The sequence below is a fragment of the Erythranthe guttata genome, chromosome 8, assembly GCF_056151865.1.
Source record: "Erythranthe guttata isolate IM_541 chromosome 8, IM_541, whole genome shotgun sequence".
NCBI lineage: Eukaryota > Viridiplantae > Streptophyta > Magnoliopsida > Lamiales > Phrymaceae > Erythranthe > Erythranthe guttata.
In genome coordinates, this window is record NC_142540.1 from 5,956,757 (window position 1) to 5,976,591 (window position 19,835).

A 19,835-nucleotide genomic window follows, 5' to 3' on the forward strand; every position below is an offset into this window, starting at 1 on the left:
ATCAGGTAACAGAAAAGGCTCCATACATTTTAAATATGAAAATAAATGAGAAATTCAGGATAAAAGACAATCATTTTTATTTATTTTTTTTCTTGTATGTAATAATGTATATAACATCTCTAATGAATGTATTTGATGGCTCAGAAACGGAACAATCTTAGTCGTACATCTCGGCCCTGTATTTGATTTCAGGGTTTCGAATATTATCTTGACTTTGAATCAAACGAATCTCCAAACTGCTCGACCGGCAATCATGTCCAGCCCTTGTATAATCATTTATTGTCCTAACCAGAAGTGCCTGTGACCAAACAAATATTATATTTTTCCGAACGAAAAAAAGAAAACGTGAAAAAAAACGAGGTAAAATAGTTTCTGCTCTGTTTGGCACCGAGTATAGGATATATATATTGATGAAATAATCAGCACCTAGATACCAACAAAAAGCAACAGAAATACCTGCAAGCTTGATACAGACAACTCTGCTGCTTTGCCGAGGTTGTCGGGATATTTCTGTATAAAAAGAAAATGAAAAAAAAAATTGAATAAGAAAGTGCTCACGACAACATGTAATAGATTGATTAAGGTTTGCCCAACATTACATTGCTCCATCCAAGCAGAAGTGCGGTCGTAAGATCCCCTGTTCCCTGCAAGCCGTAAATACAGTATGGAAAAAAAATTATAAATAAATAAAGCAAGCTAAAGACATAACAATTGCTTGTATTATTTTCCTTGACCACGTTATAACATTCAAGAACCGACAACAATGTACAATCTTATGAGGCGGTAAAGTTCAGACAATGGCATACCGTGAAATATGCAGGAATTTTGGGGATTGAAATCCGGAACTGCACAGGAGGTTGACCCTGTCATAGTCAAACTTGTTCATTTACGAATGTCGATATATATATACATACATATATATATATATATATATATATATATATATATATATATATATATATATATATATATATATATATATATATATGTGTGTGTGTCTGTGTGTGTGTGTGTGTGTGTGTGTGTGTGTGTGTGTGTGTATTTGTATTTCTGTACCTTGTCTTTATGATGGCTGCCAAGTAGAAGAAGATCGCCATCTATATTTATGCTCGTAATAACAACCTGAAAATACAATGTAAATGTTGAACACTTTATATAGAATAATAATTTTAAATGGAACGAGATCGAAACTTATTTTGAAGATTTAAATCAAGAGACAAACTTTTGATGGTCCGGCAGAATGAAGAGTGTTGCAAGCTTCTCTCCCGTCTTGCTCCGATACAATCCTGACAAATTATAACACATCAATAACATATGATCATAAAGAAACAAATTTGTATTTATAAATTGTTTTAGATAGAGGAATATACCTGAGACCCGTTAACAATTCGGCCTCGAATTGATTTGGAGTCAACATAGAAGCAACAGGTAAAACCTATTGAGAAGAGGCAATTACCAATTTTACCATCAGTTGAATCTGACAACGGAAGAGCAGTTATATAAAATATTAAAATTTATCATAATATTCAATCGAAGAAAGCCATAATACATCACTCCTGGCATGCATAAACAGACATCAAAACATTAAATAAAATAAATAAATAAATAAAAAACGTCACTTTCGATTTCTCAAAATTCTTTCCCAAAACCAAATGGAAATCGACCCCTAAAATGTAACCAAAACTACCTGCTCTCACGGATTTTATAATGCTATCGTAACTTGCTAATTTTATTTTTAAATCATTGCAAAATTTTGTTTTCTGCCATCTATCCGTTCAATTAAATAAACTCAAAAATCAGACTTCATTGAACTAGACCCCGATCAAGTTGATAAATTCAACATCGGCTATCTTAGCGAAAGAAAAATCTACTTCCAAATAGAAAAAAGAAATACCTTCTCACGGTATACAGATACCAATTCCCGAGGGACATAGAGTTTTCCTTCGTCGCCCAACACTGGATCGCAAACTAACAAGAAAGGCTTGGTTAATTTATATCTGGCCTATTATATGTTATCATCAGTCGTAAAATTGGGAGCCGTAACTTTCTTGGCAAAGTTAATAGTATAAACGACAACATTAGCAGCTCTTATTAGAATATTTACCATATGTAAGTCCGGGGTTGATAGATCTAAGCTTATCGACAACTTTTAGAACAGTGTTCAAAAAGGAAACGGAGCCAATGTAACCTACAATGCACCACGAATTGTGTCACAACAAATTTAAACGTTCGAAAAGAAACAAGCATCCGTGATCAATAAAATAACAACGATGAAATGAAAAGGTGAAATATATTTTAATATTATCAAGATCGTATTTTCAGGTCAAAAAAATAAGCTGCTTGTTTTAACTAAAAGAATAATAAAAAAATTAATGAATCCAGTCGAAAACAACTAAGATTCGACTTAGAAGGATCATTGTGGATACCTGTAAGTAGATGTGTATAGAACAATAAATTATTAGCTTCGAGGCCCTCAATCAGTTCCCAAAGTTGGTCTCCATTCAAAACCTGGCCCTTAAAAGTAGGGTACCCTGTGTGGTTCGAGAACTGAACTGAATTAATCGGGTCCACATCATACCCGAGTAATTGTAGAGGAAAGATGGCCGATTTGTTGCCCACGTATCCCTATTGTAAAACAGAAAAGACTTAGAGCTCATTCAACCAACTGTTTTGTACTCAAAAATCATACTGAAAACATAATAAACAAAGACGATCTTTGCGAAAAAGCTAAAATTAATCGCTCACGCGAACACGAGTGCATGCATTCATGAAAATCAATTTTAAGCGTGCGCTTGTGATAGAAAGCAAGTGGTAAATGCAGATAAAACAATTCAAACAAAGAAAAATATATATTTCTTTCGATATAGAAACTCGAGCATCCATCACCTCTTAGAATAATTCTTGAAACATTACTAAATACTAAGGCCCCGTTTGGTTCGCATGATAAGATTAGCCAAGATAAGATTAAATAATATAATGAAACCCAATTATTTTATTGGAGCTCGTGACGTCCAACAACAAAAACTCACTAGAAGGCAAGATAAGCCATGATTACATAATTTTGGCGGGTCGACCCGGCATTTTATTGGAGATACCAAACGTCAAATTAAGTCCGACTATCTAGTTAATCTAATATCCACAACCAAACGAGGCCCAAGTCAATCAAAGTATCGACCGTTATACATCAACCGAAACCGAAACCATATGCAACTCATTTGCCGGAAAAGTAGCATGCAGCATTCAGTCAACACAATAAACATCATCAGAACAAAACTAACTTAGAACTGAAATTGCACCTGAACTGTGTGAGACTGAATACTTAGAACCCGACCCGTTTCCGATGGCAGCGCTAAAGCCAGAATCGGAGGAGGTGCCATAACTGATAACACACTTATTCAAACCCTTCCTCTAACCTAACAATTTCCATTTCAAAAACCCACAAAATTAAGCAATTAAATGTAAAAATTACAGCACATTATAAACAACTAAATGTACAAATTACAGCAGAACGAGGGGGGGTGGAATTACCTGAAAATGGAGAAACTCTGAGTGGGGTTTTGATTGAAGGGCTGCTACATATGAATACAGACTTTAGCATACAAATATATTAGGTTTATAATCTGATTGTGATTCGGTGGATGAGTGACAAGATTTCGACAATTCCTGCCAATAATTCAATTAATAATAATAATAATAATAAATGATTCGCTGAATCAGAGAAATGGATTTGGTGGTTTGCGGGGCTGATGACTGGGTGCTGATTCGGAAGTGTGTGCCCCAATGGCGAGGGCAATTTAGGAAATTTTATTTCATGGATTCATTGATGATGTAATTCGGCTTCAGGTTTTGCGCCATTGCTCCTGGAAAAAAGAAGCAGAGGTTAAGAGGATAATCAAACAGTTTGTATCGGAAACAATTTATTATTCATTAATGTTTATTTTTTTTATTTTTCATGATTCAAAAATAAATACCCAAATATTCTGTTTTTTTTATTCTCTTTCTTTCCAAATTAGTATTGGACGGCGGCTTGTCATACCTTTTATTTGGCCCAACTCTGATACCATGTTGAATGACCATCTCAACCAAAAGCTTAAGTTGTTAGTGAAATGTATCATTTAATATTAATATCTCCAATAGTTACCGTACCAACAAGTGTGGTATACCGTTAGTTTCGGTACGGTATATCGGTACATGGTACTCTACCGTTAATTTTAATCTGTTATACTTTGAAGACGATCTTTAGAAAAACACAACACTTAAACAAGAACATTTCCTATTTATATGATCTTATTCAATTTTTCAAAACTTCTTGAATATTAATCAAACTTTAACTTCATTGATTTAGTCGCACCTTGCACAATAAGATTACTAGAGCCATGATTTTTTTTTAATCTCAATTTGCAGCCCTACTATTTCAGTGAAAACCAAACGGGATGTACGTTTTTTTCTTACACTAAGCTTCAATGTTCTCTCACAAATTTTTTAGAACTGTATTTTAACTTTATAAGTTTTGGCCTATTTATTTTACGTACTAATTTTAATTTTAATTAATTATTAACCAATATAAAATAAATATATATTAATTAAATTATAAATTTTTAATTTGCGCTGCGGTACAGTATTACCATGGTATTGAAAATACAATACCACTACCGTACCGTCTAATAGTGGTACAATACCAATACCGTACCAAATGTAGTGGTTACCGAAGTTTCGGTAATTTTTCGGTATTGTTTGATAGGTATACCGTGGTATTCGGTAGGCGGTAATTATTTCCCACCCCTATAAATATGTATATAGGTTTTTATTTATATATAAATTATTTTTATATATTTTGATACAAATATATTCAAAAAATATATTATCATCAACTATCAACTTGCCATTCATCATTAAATTATGTAAATAATTAGGGAAGCAACAAAAATGTCCGAAAATTTGTTATTCAAATATAATTCTAACTTTTTAAAAATTGCAAAATGACCCACAAGATTTTCTGGCAGGTGTCTTTGAGTTTTGGGCACGAAACGTGTCTAAAACGCAAATATGTTAAGAAGTTAAGTGCAACATAGTGTAGTGGTTGACATTGGTCGAGCCGATCAAATTAGTACTTTTGAAGGAAAAAAGTGATTTTGAAACCGAAAAGCTAATTCCAATTTTGTTTAAATATAAATAGTAAAATCAAATCGAGATAGGAAATTGGATAACAAATTTTAGAATCGGAATCGGAATCGTCGAAAAATTCCATATGTTGATTTTAGTCACCTAAGTTACGAAATGGATAATAGTACTGATGTTATAAGTGTAATTTCAATTAAAAAGAATAAGTATTTTTTTTTTTTAAAAGTCGGAAATTAGAATCAGATCATAAACATTAAACCGGAATTTTTAAAGACTTAATCCCACTTTGTACCATTGAAATGGAGTCGACACTTTGCACTCTTGAAAAATAATAATAGCACTTAGCACCCTCAAAATACAATAAATCATTCACAATGCAACAGTAATTGAATAATAAAGGACAACTCTTTTTTTATTGGGATTTTTTTCGGGGTGCAAAATAACAAATTAAATCGATATTTTTCTTCAACCTCCAACCTAATTTCGAGCGCTCAAAGTGCAAAAAATATAAAAATCACACTGGATAATTGAAAAAAAATACTTTCTTACAAAATAAAGTCAGATAAACTTTTATCATTAAATTATTCGATTGATATATCTTTTATTGTAATTGGTGGCAAAATTAGGTAGAAATATTTGGAAGAAAATATGATTTCCAGATAACTTGATTACAAAATAGCTGAAGGTTTTTTTTTTTGTAAAATATTTCTTTGTGACAAAAAATATAATTTTTAAATACCACTAAAAATATTAAATTACCTTTATTAGCTTTAAAAACTCGCATGGGTACATTATGCATGATATATTGTGTTTTGAGGGTGCAAAATTCTATTAATTTATTTCGAAGATGCAAATTACCATTTCAATTCTTATGCATTTCGATTGCAATTCAAAAGATTTCAGAAAAATCGAATATAAATTCAGAATAAACATATTGTTCCAAAGATTAAAAAAAAAAATCTCTCATATATTAAGTACCAATTTTCACCCATAATTCATAAATATGTTCTTCAATTGATAATTAAAAATTCACGCTCGATCGTCTTCGGTCTGGAGATTCCGCCGCCTCAGTCGCGGCCGCCGTGAAAACAGCCTTCAACCACCGCTCAGGCCACCATTGCAACTCCTAGCGCCGCTCATTTTGGTACCCACCCACTCCCCATAAGATCCCTATTCCAGTATATTACATTTTTTTTTTAATGATTTTGGAATTTCAAATTGGCATATATTTGCATCTGCAATTACCTGGAAAACTGAAATAATCTCGAAACTCATCATGTTAATTTACTCCTTTGCCACTGGTTGAATTTTTGTTTGGGATTGTTATTTCTTCATGATATTGATATTCAGCTCTTCAATAACAGAAAATTATCCAATTTGTAGTTTTTTAAGATAATTGTATAAAAAAATATTTGAAAAGAAAAAGACACTGATTATATAATTTTTTCACACTAAAATAAAAAATTGCATTCATTTGATTATTGTTCATACATTTTTGCAGGTGCAGTTGATACACAAATGGACTCTCCTAAATGGAGAAAAGTTGCTTACGGAGGAATGCAGCCCGGTTTTGATGACAATCACACCGACGAATCTTTCCTCGAAGAAATGATTATGAACGCTAACGTCGTCAAACGAGACTTGGTCAAGGTGATTCTCGACTCGGTTTCAATCTCGCAGTACTTGTGTATTGTTTCGCTCGTTGTTTTAGTTTGGACTTATACTCTAAGATCCATATTTACCGAAACTTCCCTTCTTTTACTCGATATTATCCTTCTCTGTTCGGGTTTCTTGATTGTTCTTCTAACAGCAAAAAGGCTATCTTTTGACCTGCTCGTCAGTTATTTTCTCAAAACCTCGTTCTTCATAACGGGTTTGTACGTTTTATCGCCCGTTTATCAAACGCTGACTCGGTCGATAAGCTCGGACTCAATTTGGGCACTAACAACTTCTCTCGTCGTACTCCATTTGTTTCTTCACAACTACTCCGATTCCACTCTCGAGTTTACGAATTTCACGAGCAATATTTCTCTCAATGCTTCTATAGTTGCTTCGCTGTTGATCGCTTCGAGGCTTCCGTCGAGGCTGCATGTTTTCGCTATCGTGCTGTTTTCGTTGCAGGTTTTCTTGTTCGGTCCGTTTGTTGGTTACTGCGTAAAGAAGTACTCGTTTCGGTTGCATTTGTGTTTCTCGTTTGGGTTGATGGTTTTGACTCTTTTTTTGGTTTACGGTTTGCATCGGTTGCTGTTTGTTTTGCTGTTGGGTATATTGGTGTTTGTTAATTTGGTGTGCCCTTATTGGCTCATTAGAATTCAAGAGTACAAATTCGAGATCAATGGTCCGTGGGACGAGGCAAAGCTCTGTTTTAACATATCCGAGTGAAGCTGTTCGTTTTTTCACACGGCTTGAATCGGATACTACAAATTTATCGAAAAAGTCGAAAATCGGAAATTATCGACTCTGAGTTGTGGTCTTTTATATTAGTTTCTTGATATTTGTCGCAGCACATGTAATGGTGTCTCACGGAAAGTTCGATATTATCTTTTTTGAGGTGAATAGCAGTAGATTTTTTTACGGAAGGTAATTTTGTTCTGCGGTGAAACATTGTAGATTGTTTATTCTTTATATATATATATATATATATATATATATATATATATATATATATATATATATAATTAAAATGTAAGTATTTTATGTAATGAATCATCATAAATTTCAGTGCCATGAAACTATTTGTGAGCTACAAACATAGTTGATCTAGTAAAATCTAATCCATCTCTCAAAAAAAAAAAAAAATCTAATCCAACAAAGTGAGACTGTAATATATTACAAGGATGAATTTCAAGAATGTATGAGCTGGTTAAATATACAGCAGTATTTTCACAAGCACTACTATAAATTTCGACGCGAGACTAAGTAAAATGTATCCTTAAATGCATCGATCAACTGTAAATCTCGACATGTTCTCAACCATAAAGCCGTAGTCGAGTAGTAATAGGTTGCCTGCACAAGGGGCATAACGATAGGGACACTCCGCAATCTTTGCATGTCTGTAAATTTCACAATTATTTATATCAGTAAAATTAGTGAAAAAAATAAACTATGATGATTTTCCATTTTAGACAAGATTAACAAACAGCATATATAAACTCATCTCCATATATATATATATATATATATATATATATATATATATATATATATATATATATATATATATATATATATAGAGTGAGAGAGAGAGAGAGAGAGAGAGAGAGAGAGAGAGAGAGAGAGAGAGAGAGAGAGAGAGAGAGAGAGAGAGAGAGAGAGAGAGAGAGAGAGAGAGAGAGAGAGAGAGAGAGAGAGAGAGAGAGAGAGAGGCTTACCAGATGACCGCATCCGAAAGCCATGTCCTTTGGATTCGTCAAGCAAATCGGGCATACCTTTATACACAAAGAAATTTAAGTCATTTACAATTGAAACACACACACACACGGAGAAAACATTTTCGTTTTCTTTTTTTTTTTTTTTTTTTTTTTATATGTTTGCAATGGGGTTTTTATAAGGTGACTTACTTGCTCAGCTGACGATCCAGAATCAGCTGGTTCGAAGCTTTTCAAATGTGGGAGCGCCTTCATTGCATTATCGTGCTCGATTACTCCACTAGGAGGAGGAAGAGGTTTTCTACCAGGCTCCGAACCGTATTTTCTTCACAATCGGGAAAAGAAATTACACTTGATGACAACCCTTCGACTATATCGTGTACTTTTTTTTATACTATTTTTCTGATTAAAATAATTAACTGTTAAAGAGTTTATGAACTCACTCTTTATATTGCAGTGTTAATGTTGCTCTGTACTGAAGTGGGATTTCCATTAGAGCAGCTAGTGCAAAAGACGATTCCTTTTTAGCTGCATCTTTTTGCTCCGACATTATTTTCGTGAAGTTGACAAACTGCGATTATTAGATATAATAATAAGATTTAACACCATTTGTTTTTTTTTCGAACTCGAACAAAGGTAAAACACCAATGATGCTAAAATAAAATAAATAAAATGGTAAAATTATAGCAACCGCTCTTGAGATTCGATCTAATTACAAAAAAAACGCCTCGTGAAAATGTTTTTATTGTTGAGAGACAAAAACTAATAAAACAATTTCCAGCAATTAATTAGTTACCGAGTTTACCTGGAAATTGTCGAATGCTCGTTGAGGAATGTTATCGTCAAACTCTTGCATGGCATCCCACGGTCCATCCCCAACTCCAACGAGAATAATCGAGAGAGGATATTCGCTGTATAATGATTCGATTAAATCGTCAAATTACCTAATCGACCCTGTGATTACTTTAAATTACCAAGGCCTTGTTTGGTAATCGTGACTAGGCTTTAAATTTCAAGCCCGTGACTAAAAAACGGGCCCGGAATTTAATTTACCTTGCAGCAACTATAGAATTCATTGTTGCTTGCTCTTGAGGACTTAACCTTCCAGGTGCTGTATCCGGGCTTCTAGTGACCTGATTTAATATATTAGATCATTAAATTGTAAATTAAATTTAAAAATAATATAATATTACGAAAACGAAATAAATATGACCTGCCCATCTGCGATTATGACGAGGACGTGGTACTGAAAATCGCTCTTTTCGACTATATCAACCGCAGCGTCGATCACCGGTGCAAAAGACGTTGGCCCTATTTATCAAGAAACAGAGTTTATCGTAATTAAATTTTTAAATATATTGATTAAATTACATTAATATACTAAATAATACGATCATTTCATCAAAAAAAAAATTTAAATATAAATATATATACCTGATAAATTCAAATGTGGAAGAATTACTTTATATCGGGCAAGAGCTTCCTCAAATCCATTACAAGGTCGATGATCGGGATAAAAGCTGAATACATGCTGATCGTGTGTTGTTGCTGAAATGAGAATAAAAACTCATCATCGGATTAATATATAGATAATCTAAAACAAAATAAAAATACATAAATAAATAAAAAGAAAACCGACAATCGCCAAATCCGAAACAAGGAATCAAATTATCCTCATCGAACGGAGACAGAGTTCGCCCGATAATATTAATGGCTTGCTCGTACGGATTAGGTGTTCTCCCGATCGCGTGGAGGCTTCTCCTGTTGAAAGAATGCTTACCTACAAATTAAGTCAATGGTTAAGTCAATGCAGTAACGAAAGCAACGGGTTTTATTATTATCTAAATTAAAATGAAATCCACCTGTCCATTCGTTACTCTTTGTGAAATCAATTCCGAGGATTAAGTTCGACGATTCCAGGCCTGCTTCTCTCAATGCATTGATTACCTGACGGAACACGGTTTTTTTTTACATCTTAGTGTCGAATTAAAATTTTTAAATTGTTAAATTTAAATAATAACACACGAGCGAGTGAAAAGAAAACGATATACCTGGTCCAAAGAGTTGAAGTTGTCGGCAATGTGTGCAGGGTGTTTTTTCTTTCGATAGTTCGTGTTTGTCGAACTTCCGGTCTGATTATGATGATGCTGATGATTAGCGTGTAGCGACCTTCTAGAATGTTCCGGAGATTCCGGTCGGGCGCTAGTACTAATCGAGTGTCCCTCGTACGGTGTAGCCTCTTGATGCGAAAAGTTACCGTACGTTTCGTCGGGTGATGATTCACTGTTCCCCATACTTTGTGAAGGTTTTATATCGACTCGATAACGCACAAGAAAACCTCTGCGCAAACAACGTAAAGTCGATACAATGTTTTCGAGCGAGGCTAGCGCATTAAAGATTCATTATATACCACAATATTTGTAACGAAAAACGAAAAAAAAAAGGGATCGTAATTTGATGAATCAAAACCGACAACTGTCGATACAATCTCGTTGTTTTCGATTCATTCTTACAAAATCACATAACCCACAAAATCGAAACTATAATTCAAGAATCCCTTTCTTTTCTTTTTTTTTCATTTTCCAATCTTTAATTAATTGCCTTGAAAATGATCAGTGTTACATCATAAATAGGTAATTAAGTCCATCCAAGAACAATTACCAGCTACTTATATATATACTTACCAATTCTAAATCTATAACCAAATAATGAAAGTTACAATTGATGGACACATAAACATCAACATATGCAGATGAAACATACAAGAATTAATACACACACAGATACATATACATACATATATTATATATATATATAGAGAGAGAGAGAGTTAGAGAGAGAGGTAGAGAGAGAAAGAAAGGCACCTGTACCTTCTGCTTGTTAGGTATGGCAAAAGGGGAAATATGGGATTTGGAGCTCTGTCTGAAAGTGGAAGCCAACAGGTTTTATTTATGGGTTATTTTTCCTTTTTTTTAATTTTAATTTAATTTTAATTTAATTTATGTGTGTAATAAGTAAATAGTAAATGTTAAAGATGACAAAGAAAAGTGAGATACTGTATATACTCAACTTTGTGTCAGAGCATCCATTTTTTAAGATTCAGCTGTTAAATGCGTGAACATCTTCTCCTCTCTGTCTTTTGACTTTTTTTTCAATGATTAAAGATGGTATCAATCAATTAATTAATTAATTAATTTCTTTTAGTTAATTAATTAATTCAATTCACGCACTTGCACTACATTATTTTAAATGAATTTAAATTGTACCACACTACCACTAATTAAAATTAAAATTCTTCCTCCAGTGATTTAATTCATGGGGTTATTTGAGATAGACCCTCACTAATTTATGTAATGTGAGATAAGTCCAAATTTTTTTATATTTTTTTTAGTAAAACTCATTAGTTCTAAGTTTCATTTGATATAAACTCAAATAATTAGATTATATTTTCTTTTATCGTTTCAAACCCTAATTATGATTTGTTTTATCTTATTTTATTTTGATTATTATTATTATAATTTTTTTTATTTTTTTCTCCGGCGGTGATCTGGGTGGTCAGCGCCCCGTTAGCTGACTCAGCATTAGTTAACTTTAATTAATTGACATTCATTTTTTTTACTTTTATCTTTTCTTTTTCATTTTAAATTTTTTTTTCGACGGCGGATCATCCAAGCTCCGGTTAGCTGACTAAGCATTAGTTAACTTCAATTAGTTGACATTCATTTTTTTTTCTTTTATCTTTTCTTTTTCATTTTAATTTTTTTTTTACGGCGGATCATCCAAGCTCCAGTTAGCTGACTCAACATTAGTTAACTTCAATTAGTTGACATCATTATTACTTTTTTTAATTTTTCTTTCCGACGGTAGGTCGTCGGAGATCTGGTTAGCTAAATCACCATTAATTAACTTCAATATTAGTTGACATTTCATTTTTTTTTTGTCTTTCTTTCTTCTTTGAACATATAATACAATCAATTGATACAACTGAATCAAGTGATTTTAATTTAATTGACTCAACGGAGATGGAGAAGATGGACAAATGATCACTTGAACTGTAACATAATAACATTTGAGAAGGTGTTGTCCTTAATTTGATATTATTTTACAGAAAGACAAACACGAGAGACTTTAATCGAAACAAAAAATATTTTGATTCCATCTCAAATAGTAATAATTTACAAGAACTTTTCTCAAATTGAAAAACTAATATTAAATTAAGAAAAAAAAAACTCAAAATAAAATGGTGGAAAAGGACAATTATTAAATACATGGGCATGCAAGAGTTGATAACCGCAAGCAAGTATGCACTAATTTTTCGTCTTCTGTATCGGCAATGTAGCTTCTCTAGAAAAGCTGGTTTTCCGAATTTCTTTTTTTTTTTTGTTTTTTTTGAAACTTAGATTTACTTTTGAGTGAACACTTTGCACTCTGTTTTGAGGTGGTTGTAAATTGCCCATGAATTGTGGCTTTTGGCATCTTTCAAGTTTAATTTATTTTAAAAAAAAATTCTAGGTTTTGTATCGATTCCGTATTTGGTTTGTTGGAAACACATTTGAAAGGTGCATGCTTTGATAATATGATGATCTTTAAATACTCTTTTGTGTCCTTGTGGTGGTTATATTGGAGTTATGATCATGTTGAATCAATCACAACCATACACGTGTCAATAGATTAGTTACTTTGATTAGTTAATTACAACTAGCTTATTAGTTAGGATTAGTTACATTACTCTTTTAATATCTGTATAAATACTTTACACATGTAATTACTTGATTAACTAATGAGAATACTTTTCCAGATATTTTTAAATCTCATCTTCTTCCTCTGCTCACCTAACATCCATGGCAGTTAGGGTTTGAGCTTAAATATGGTATCAGAAGTTTTCTCTGGCTTTTCCAATCTCTGATTTGTTTTCTCTCGTCGCCCATGGCTTCTCGAACTCGATCTCCGGTGGAAGATCCGGCGAGTTCATTTTTTCACCATCCTTCCGATGGTCCGGGATTGGTGCTCGTTTCTCAACCGCTTCAGAATGACAATTATTCTACGTGGTCTCGTGCAATGCTTCTCGCTCTTGAAGTGAAGAACAAACTCGGTTTTGTTGATGGATCTATCATCACTCCTTCACGCGACGATATTCTTTTGTTTAACGCCTGGTCTCGCAGCAACAAGGTCGTAATTTCATGGATTCTGAACGCCGTTTCTAAGGAAATTCAATCCAGTATCCTTTACTCTGACAATGCCAAATCAATTTGGGATGATCTCTTCAGTCGCTTTCGTCAAACCAACGGTCCTCGGATTTTTCAGCTCCGCCGTGAAATTGCCGGTCTCCGGCAGCACACCAACTCCGTTAACACATATTTCACGCGATTGAAAGCTTTATGGGATGAAGTCTCTTCTTTTCGCCCTCATTGCACATGTGGTGCATGCACTTGCGGTGGTGTTGCTCGGCTGGACGATTATTATGCGCTTGAATACACTATGACATTCCTCATGGGTTTACATGACTCGCTTCAATCTTCTCGTGTCAAATTCTCCTCATGGATCCGCTTCCCCCTATTGGCCGAGTTTTCTCCCTCGTTCACCAAGAAGAACGTCATCGTTGCATCACTAATTTGATGCCTTCCGAGTCTACACCACCTCCGATGACTTCCGCCGCCACTGACCGTCGTTCACCAGTGCCTCCTTTTAAACGTCGTGATCGTCCTCACTGTACACATTGTGGTCTCTCTGGTCATACTAACGAGCGCTGCTACAAGCTTCATGGCTTTCCCCCTGGGTATCGTACCAAGCCTCGCATTGCTACCACTCAGTGTGTGTCTGATTCTTTGCCTGCCTCTACTTCCGCTCCTTCACCCATGCCTGATTCACCTCAGATACTTCACTCTCTTTCTCCTACTCATTGACAACAACTGATTCAATTACTCTCTTCTCAGCTCTCCTCTCATGACTCTCCCTCCAATTCTGCTCACACTTCTTGTGTCACAGGTATTGTTTCTGCCCTTCAATCATTCTTTGTCAATAAATGGATTGTTGATTCTGGTGCAACCAAACACATCTGCAATGATCTTTCTTTATTCACCTCTTATTCTTCTGTCACCAATACCTCTGTCCTCCTTTCCAACCAAACTACAATCCTTGTTCTTTACACTGGTACTGTCCAGTTATCTTCTTCTCTTATTCTTACCAATGTCTTCCATGTTCCCCAATTTCATTTCAATCTGCTCTCTGTTAGTTCTCTTGTTCTTGACACCACAATCTGTGTGAACTTCTCACTCGGGTTTTTCCGTTCAGGATTCAAACCATCACAGGATTGGCACGGGTAATCATCTTCATGGTCTATTTCTTCTGGACACAGATCCTTTACCTTCTGCATCTCCTAATCTTTCACTTTGTAATACAGTGCCTGCCACTATTCGGCATCAAAGATTAGGTCATTTTCCTTCCAAAATACTAGTTACTCTTAAAGATAAATTGCCTATTGATTTGAAGCATTCTTCTGAATGTTTCATATGTCCCTTAGCTAAGCAAAGAAAGCTTCCTTTTGTATCTCACAATAATTTTGCTTCTAAAGCTTTTGATCTCATTCATTGTGATATTTGGGGTCCTTTTCATCAAACTTCGTATGATAACTATAGATATTTTGCAACAATTGTTGATGATTATAGCAGATTCACTTGGATTTGCGTGCTCACTCAAAAATCTGACATTCAACAACTTTTACCCAAATTTCTTACTTTGATTCACACACAATTTGGTGCCACAGTTAAAATGTTTCGGAGTGACAATGCTCCTGAGCTCAAATTCACTTCCCTTTTTCATGACTTAGGCATTATTCATCAATTTTCTTGTGTTCAAACTCCTCAACAAAATTCAGTTGTTGAAAGGAAACACCAACATTTACTCAATGTTGCTCGGGCTCTCTACTTTCAATCTAAAATACCCTTATCTTACTGGTCTGATTGTATCCTTACCTCTGCCTACCTTATAAATAGGCTTCCCTCCAAAATCTTGAAACACAAATCTCCCTTTGAACTTCTTTACTCTTCTGAGGTTGATTATTCCCTTCTCAAGGTCTTTGGTTGTCTGGTTTTTGCCTCCACACTTGCCTCATCTAGAACAAAATTTGAACCCAAAGCCAAAATCCGTGTCTTTCTTGGTTATCCACCAGGCATCAAAGGATATAAGCTTCTTGATCTTCAAACTCTCCAATCGTTCATTTCTAGATATGTTGTGTTTCATGAGTCTATTTTTCCTTTCCTTAATCCTACTACTTCATCTTCCAGTGACCCCTTTCCTGATCTTGTGTTTCCCACTTTTCCATCTATTCCTTCTTCCTTTACAGATTACTCTTTTCTCCCACCCAATGATGATGCTCCTCCTCCTATTGATTCTTCCTCTCCTTATGTTCCTCCTCCCATTCATTTTAGAAGATCTTCTAGACCTTCCAAGCCTCCATCTCACCTTCAAGATTATGCATGCTCATCCCTTTTATATCCCATCTCTTCAGTTCTTGGTTACTCTTCCTTATCTAGCTCCTTCTCACCAAGCTTTTATCCATGCCTTAGACTCAGCTTTTGAACCCCAATTCTATCATCAAGCTGCCCATGAACCTCTCTGGATCAAGGCAATGGCAGAAGAGATTCAGGCCCTTGAGTTCAACAATACTTGGTCTTTGGTTCCTTTACCTGTTGACAAGAAGCCCATTGGTTGCAAATGGGTTTATAGAATCAAACGACATCCTGATGGCACCGTGGACAGATACAAGGCATGTCTTGTTGCCAAAGGTTTCACTCAACAAGAAGGAATTGACTATATTGACACATTCTCTCCGGTTGCTAAGATGGTCACTGTCAAAGCTCTCCTTACTCTTGTTGCTATCAAAAATTGGGGCTTATTTCAAATGGATGTCAGTAATGCCTTTCTTCATGGTGACTTGTTTGAGGAAGTTTATATGCACATTCCTCAAGGTTATTCTTCTTCTTCTTCCAAGTCTGAGTCTGCCCCGTTGGTTTGCCGATTGAACAAGAGTCTTTATGGCCTTAAGCAAGCTTCTCGTCAGTGGAACTGTAAGCTCACAGATGCTCTCCTTCACTATGGTTTCACTCAATCTAAATTTGACTACACCTTATTCACCAAAGGCTCCCATAATTCCTTGGTCATTATCTTAGTTTACGTGGATGATCTTATCTTGGCTGGTCCCAATCTTGCTGCTATTGATCGGGTCAAGGTCTATTTACACAGTCAGTTTAAAGTTAAGGATCTTGGTCCTCTGAAATTCTTTCTTGGCCTTGAAATTGCTCGTGCTTCTTCTGGCATTGTTGTTTCCCAACGTCAATACATTCTCAAACTCCTTGAAGACACCGGCTTTCTTGACTGTCAGCCCTTCTCTACTCCAATGGATCCCAGCTCTAAGCTCTCTCTCACCGATAGCGAGCTACTACCTGATCCTTCTCTTTACAGGCGCCTCATTGGGAGACTTCTTTACTTGAATATTACTCGTCCAGATATTACCTTCACTATACACAAATTGAGCCAATATGTCTCTGCTCCTCGTCTACCCGATCTTCATGCTGCTCGTTACATTCTCAAATATATCAAAACTGCCCCTGGTCTTGGTCTTTTTTAATCTTCTACATCCTCTCTTTCAATTGATTTTTGAGCTAGGGACGACGATTTTTTCCAACAAGAAATCGACAGCCTTTTTAAGTTTTTGTCTACTTACATACACTTTGTACTGTTGAATTCATGTCTCTGAAACAACTATTTTTTTTGCATCATAATTAATTCATTTTATTTAATTTTGATTTCTTTGGTTGTCCTGCTTGAGTTTTAAAAAACTCGTTAGCCACGTCATGGTCTTAATTAATTAGGCGTCTCAATGTCATGTTTACTGTTTTCGACAGCTCAATATCTTTATGTTTTTTCATAATTTGCTGATAACTTTTTATTTGATGTGTTTATAACTTGAAGTTCATTTTCGGCATTCAGCTTATCTAATAGGTTATTATGCGGCATAAAACAGCAATTAACATCTGAGATGGATTTTCGTATTTTTGACAAATACTTGAGTCATTATTAATTCATGTGGTTATGGCAGAAAGTATTTGCTTTCGTTCTTGAACTCTACCTTCAAAAATATTTTGAACTGAGTTAGGACACTCTTCGTTGGGTCTTTTGTTCGTCGATATTTTTTAATGTTGTGTTCGTAAAGCAGAGGTCAGAGGAAAGATCAATAAATTGTAATAATATTATTTCATGAGGGGTAATTGTAATATTATTTTTGTTACTGAAAAATTAACCAGAGCGAAACGATATGACGTCGCAAAAAATTAACTGTTAAGAAATTTCGTCAACTGTTAGTTCGAGGGAGTTTGGTAATTATGAATACTTGAGGGGCATTTTGGCAATTCAACTTTAATTACATTTCTGTGTAATGTGCTAATAATATTCCTTTTACATGCCCAAAATTGATTCGATTTTACGCTTTCGTATTGCAGCGTGTTCTATACATAGACATACACCACGGCGATGGAGTTGAGGAGGCCTTTTACGTAACCAATAGAGTCATGACTGTCTCGTTCCGTAAATTCGGAGATTATTTTCCAGACACAGGTGACATATTAGACAATGGATACGGGGAGGAGAAATATTACGCGCTCAACGTACCATTAGATGATGGAATCGACGACGAAAGTTATCAATCTTTATTTATGCCAATAATTAGTAAGGTGATGGAGGTTTATAGACCCGGAGCAGTTGTACAATGTGGGGCCGACTTACTTTCCGGTGATAGATTAGGATGCTTTAGAGGGTGTTGGGCTAAGCTTATAAGATGTTAAAAATAGCTTATAAGATGTTTTAGATATAAGCTCTTCCAAAGTGTTTGGTAAATTAAAAAAAAAAAGATCTTAATTTTTTTTAAATAAGTTGTTGGAGACCAAACAAGATATTTTAAAAAAAATACCACTACCCCACCTTTTTATTTAAGATCTTTTAATGTGTAAAAATAGGAAATAAACTCATTATCCAAACACTTTAAAAATTAATCCTAAAAATAAGATGTAACAACAGATCAGCTCTAAAAACATCTTATCAAACGTAAGAGCTTATAGTTGTTTAAAATAAGCTTAGCCAAACACCCTCTTAATCTCTCCGTAAAAATCCGTAAAAGGTGCTTATAAGATGGTAAAAGGTATTTATAAGATGTTTTAGAACTTATAAGCTCTTCCAAAGTGTTCGGTAATTTAAAAAAAAGAGCATATTACAAATAAGCCCATAGCCCACTACTTATTGGCAAATAAATCCAGACCAAAATCTCTTTAACATAGAAGCCCATCACCCTGTGTTTTGACCGAAATACCCTCTCTTAAATATCAAATTTCATAACATTCCACAAGCCTCACTCACACTCTGTTAGTTTCGTTCCTCCGCTAAAAAAACTCAAAATTAATTTCTCTCTATAAAAACTGCTCCCGCTCAATACGTTCTTCAAATCCGTTTCTTCTCACAAAATTTCTTCCGTTTTCTTCAAAAAACAAGCAAAACTGCAGTAGACGGAACATTTTCTTCATGTTTTTACTGCGATTTTGCTGTTCATATCGTCATTGAAGCCTAAAAATCGTCGCACAAAAAATTATCCTTCAATCCGTCTCCGAAACTTTTATTTGTGTACCTTCTCAGAGATAATGGCGAAAAAATCTATATCGAGTACGTTTTTTTTTCTAACCCTAGCGAAATTTTGGTTTAATTATAATGTATGTTTGTTTTTTGATTTTTTACTATTTTACTGTCTCAAACCCTCAGATCGTGTGAAAAAATCATCAAGGACGAAGAAAAAAGTTTCGAGTATGTATCTTCTCCTTCTCTGATGTATTATTACTCTGCATGTTGTTTTCTAATTTCAATTTTTACAAACACGGTAACTTAGGGTTTTTTTTCTGCAATTTCTGTAATGTTGGTGATTCGAACAGTAAAATTATACTTCTTCTTTGTATAGTTTATTATGTCTAATATTATGTTGGTGGAAACTGCTCCATTTATGTAATTTAATATTATATTGCTGCCACTGACAGTAAAATTGCATACATTAGTTTTGTTCTCGTAATTTGTATGCCTGGATAGTCCATTAATTGCCTGCCAGTGACAGTAAAATTAGTCAATGTGTTTTCGAACTGCGTCATATTTTCTATTTTGTATTATTATGCTGCCACTGGCAGAAGTATTTCATCCACTGTGTGGTTTTGTTGTATTGCTGCCACAAACAGTAAAATTGACTTCATCAGTTTTGCTCTCGTAATTTGCATGCCTAGATAGTCCATTAATTGCCTGTCATTGACCGTAAAATTA

At 34.6% G+C, this 19,835-nt stretch overlaps 3 protein-coding genes across 5 annotated transcripts; 1 reads left to right on the top strand and 2 right to left on the bottom strand.

Moving 5' to 3' along the window:
• Positions 1 to 6: 6 nt before the first annotated feature.
• Positions 7 to 3,912, bottom strand: LOC105976863 (pyridoxal kinase). The gene is made up of 12 exons (XM_013002126.2): positions 3,529 to 3,912; positions 3,297 to 3,413; positions 2,427 to 2,625; positions 2,105 to 2,188; positions 1,895 to 1,968; positions 1,371 to 1,435; positions 1,223 to 1,286; positions 1,057 to 1,122; positions 807 to 863; positions 600 to 644; positions 457 to 510; positions 7 to 298 (listed from the first exon to the last, which is right to left on the bottom strand). Exons 2-12 carry the CDS (start codon positions 3,375 to 3,377, stop codon positions 158 to 160), a joined length of 930 nt encoding a protein of 309 aa, XP_012857580.1. The 5' UTR covers positions 3,378 to 3,413; positions 3,529 to 3,912; the 3' UTR covers positions 7 to 157.
• Positions 3,913 to 6,151: 2,239 nt separating this feature from the next.
• Positions 6,152 to 7,705, top strand: SETH1 (phosphatidylinositolglycan synthase family protein). Its single transcript, XM_088821828.1, has 2 exons — positions 6,152 to 6,265; positions 6,623 to 7,705. Exon 2 carries the CDS (start codon positions 6,640 to 6,642, stop codon positions 7,501 to 7,503), a length of 864 nt encoding a protein of 287 aa, XP_088677954.1. The 5' UTR covers positions 6,152 to 6,265; positions 6,623 to 6,639; the 3' UTR covers positions 7,504 to 7,705.
• A 171-nt stretch (positions 7,706 to 7,876) lies between these two features.
• On the bottom strand, positions 7,877 to 11,480 carry RGLG3 (Copine (Calcium-dependent phospholipid-binding protein) family). 3 transcript variants are annotated; one of them, XM_013002125.2, is made up of 12 exons: positions 11,360 to 11,480; positions 10,541 to 10,829; positions 10,352 to 10,436; positions 10,129 to 10,269; positions 9,924 to 10,037; positions 9,703 to 9,800; positions 9,543 to 9,622; positions 9,295 to 9,400; positions 8,933 to 9,060; positions 8,682 to 8,814; positions 8,493 to 8,549; positions 7,877 to 8,174 (listed from the first exon to the last, which is right to left on the bottom strand). In XM_013002125.2, the coding sequence occupies exons 2-12, from the start codon at positions 10,781 to 10,783 to the stop codon at positions 8,091 to 8,093; spliced, it is 1,269 nt and encodes a 422-aa protein (XP_012857579.2). In that variant the 5' UTR covers positions 10,784 to 10,829; positions 11,360 to 11,480; the 3' UTR covers positions 7,877 to 8,090. The 3 variants fall into 3 exon arrangements, with proteins under 3 accessions (XP_012857579.2, XP_012857578.2, XP_088677953.1); XM_013002124.2 differs by having other exon boundaries at positions 11,354 to 11,455; XM_088821827.1 differs by lacking the exons at positions 7,877 to 8,174; positions 8,493 to 8,549 and having other exon boundaries at positions 8,763 to 8,859; positions 11,354 to 11,455.
• Between the last annotated feature and the right edge of the window lie 8,355 nt (positions 11,481 to 19,835).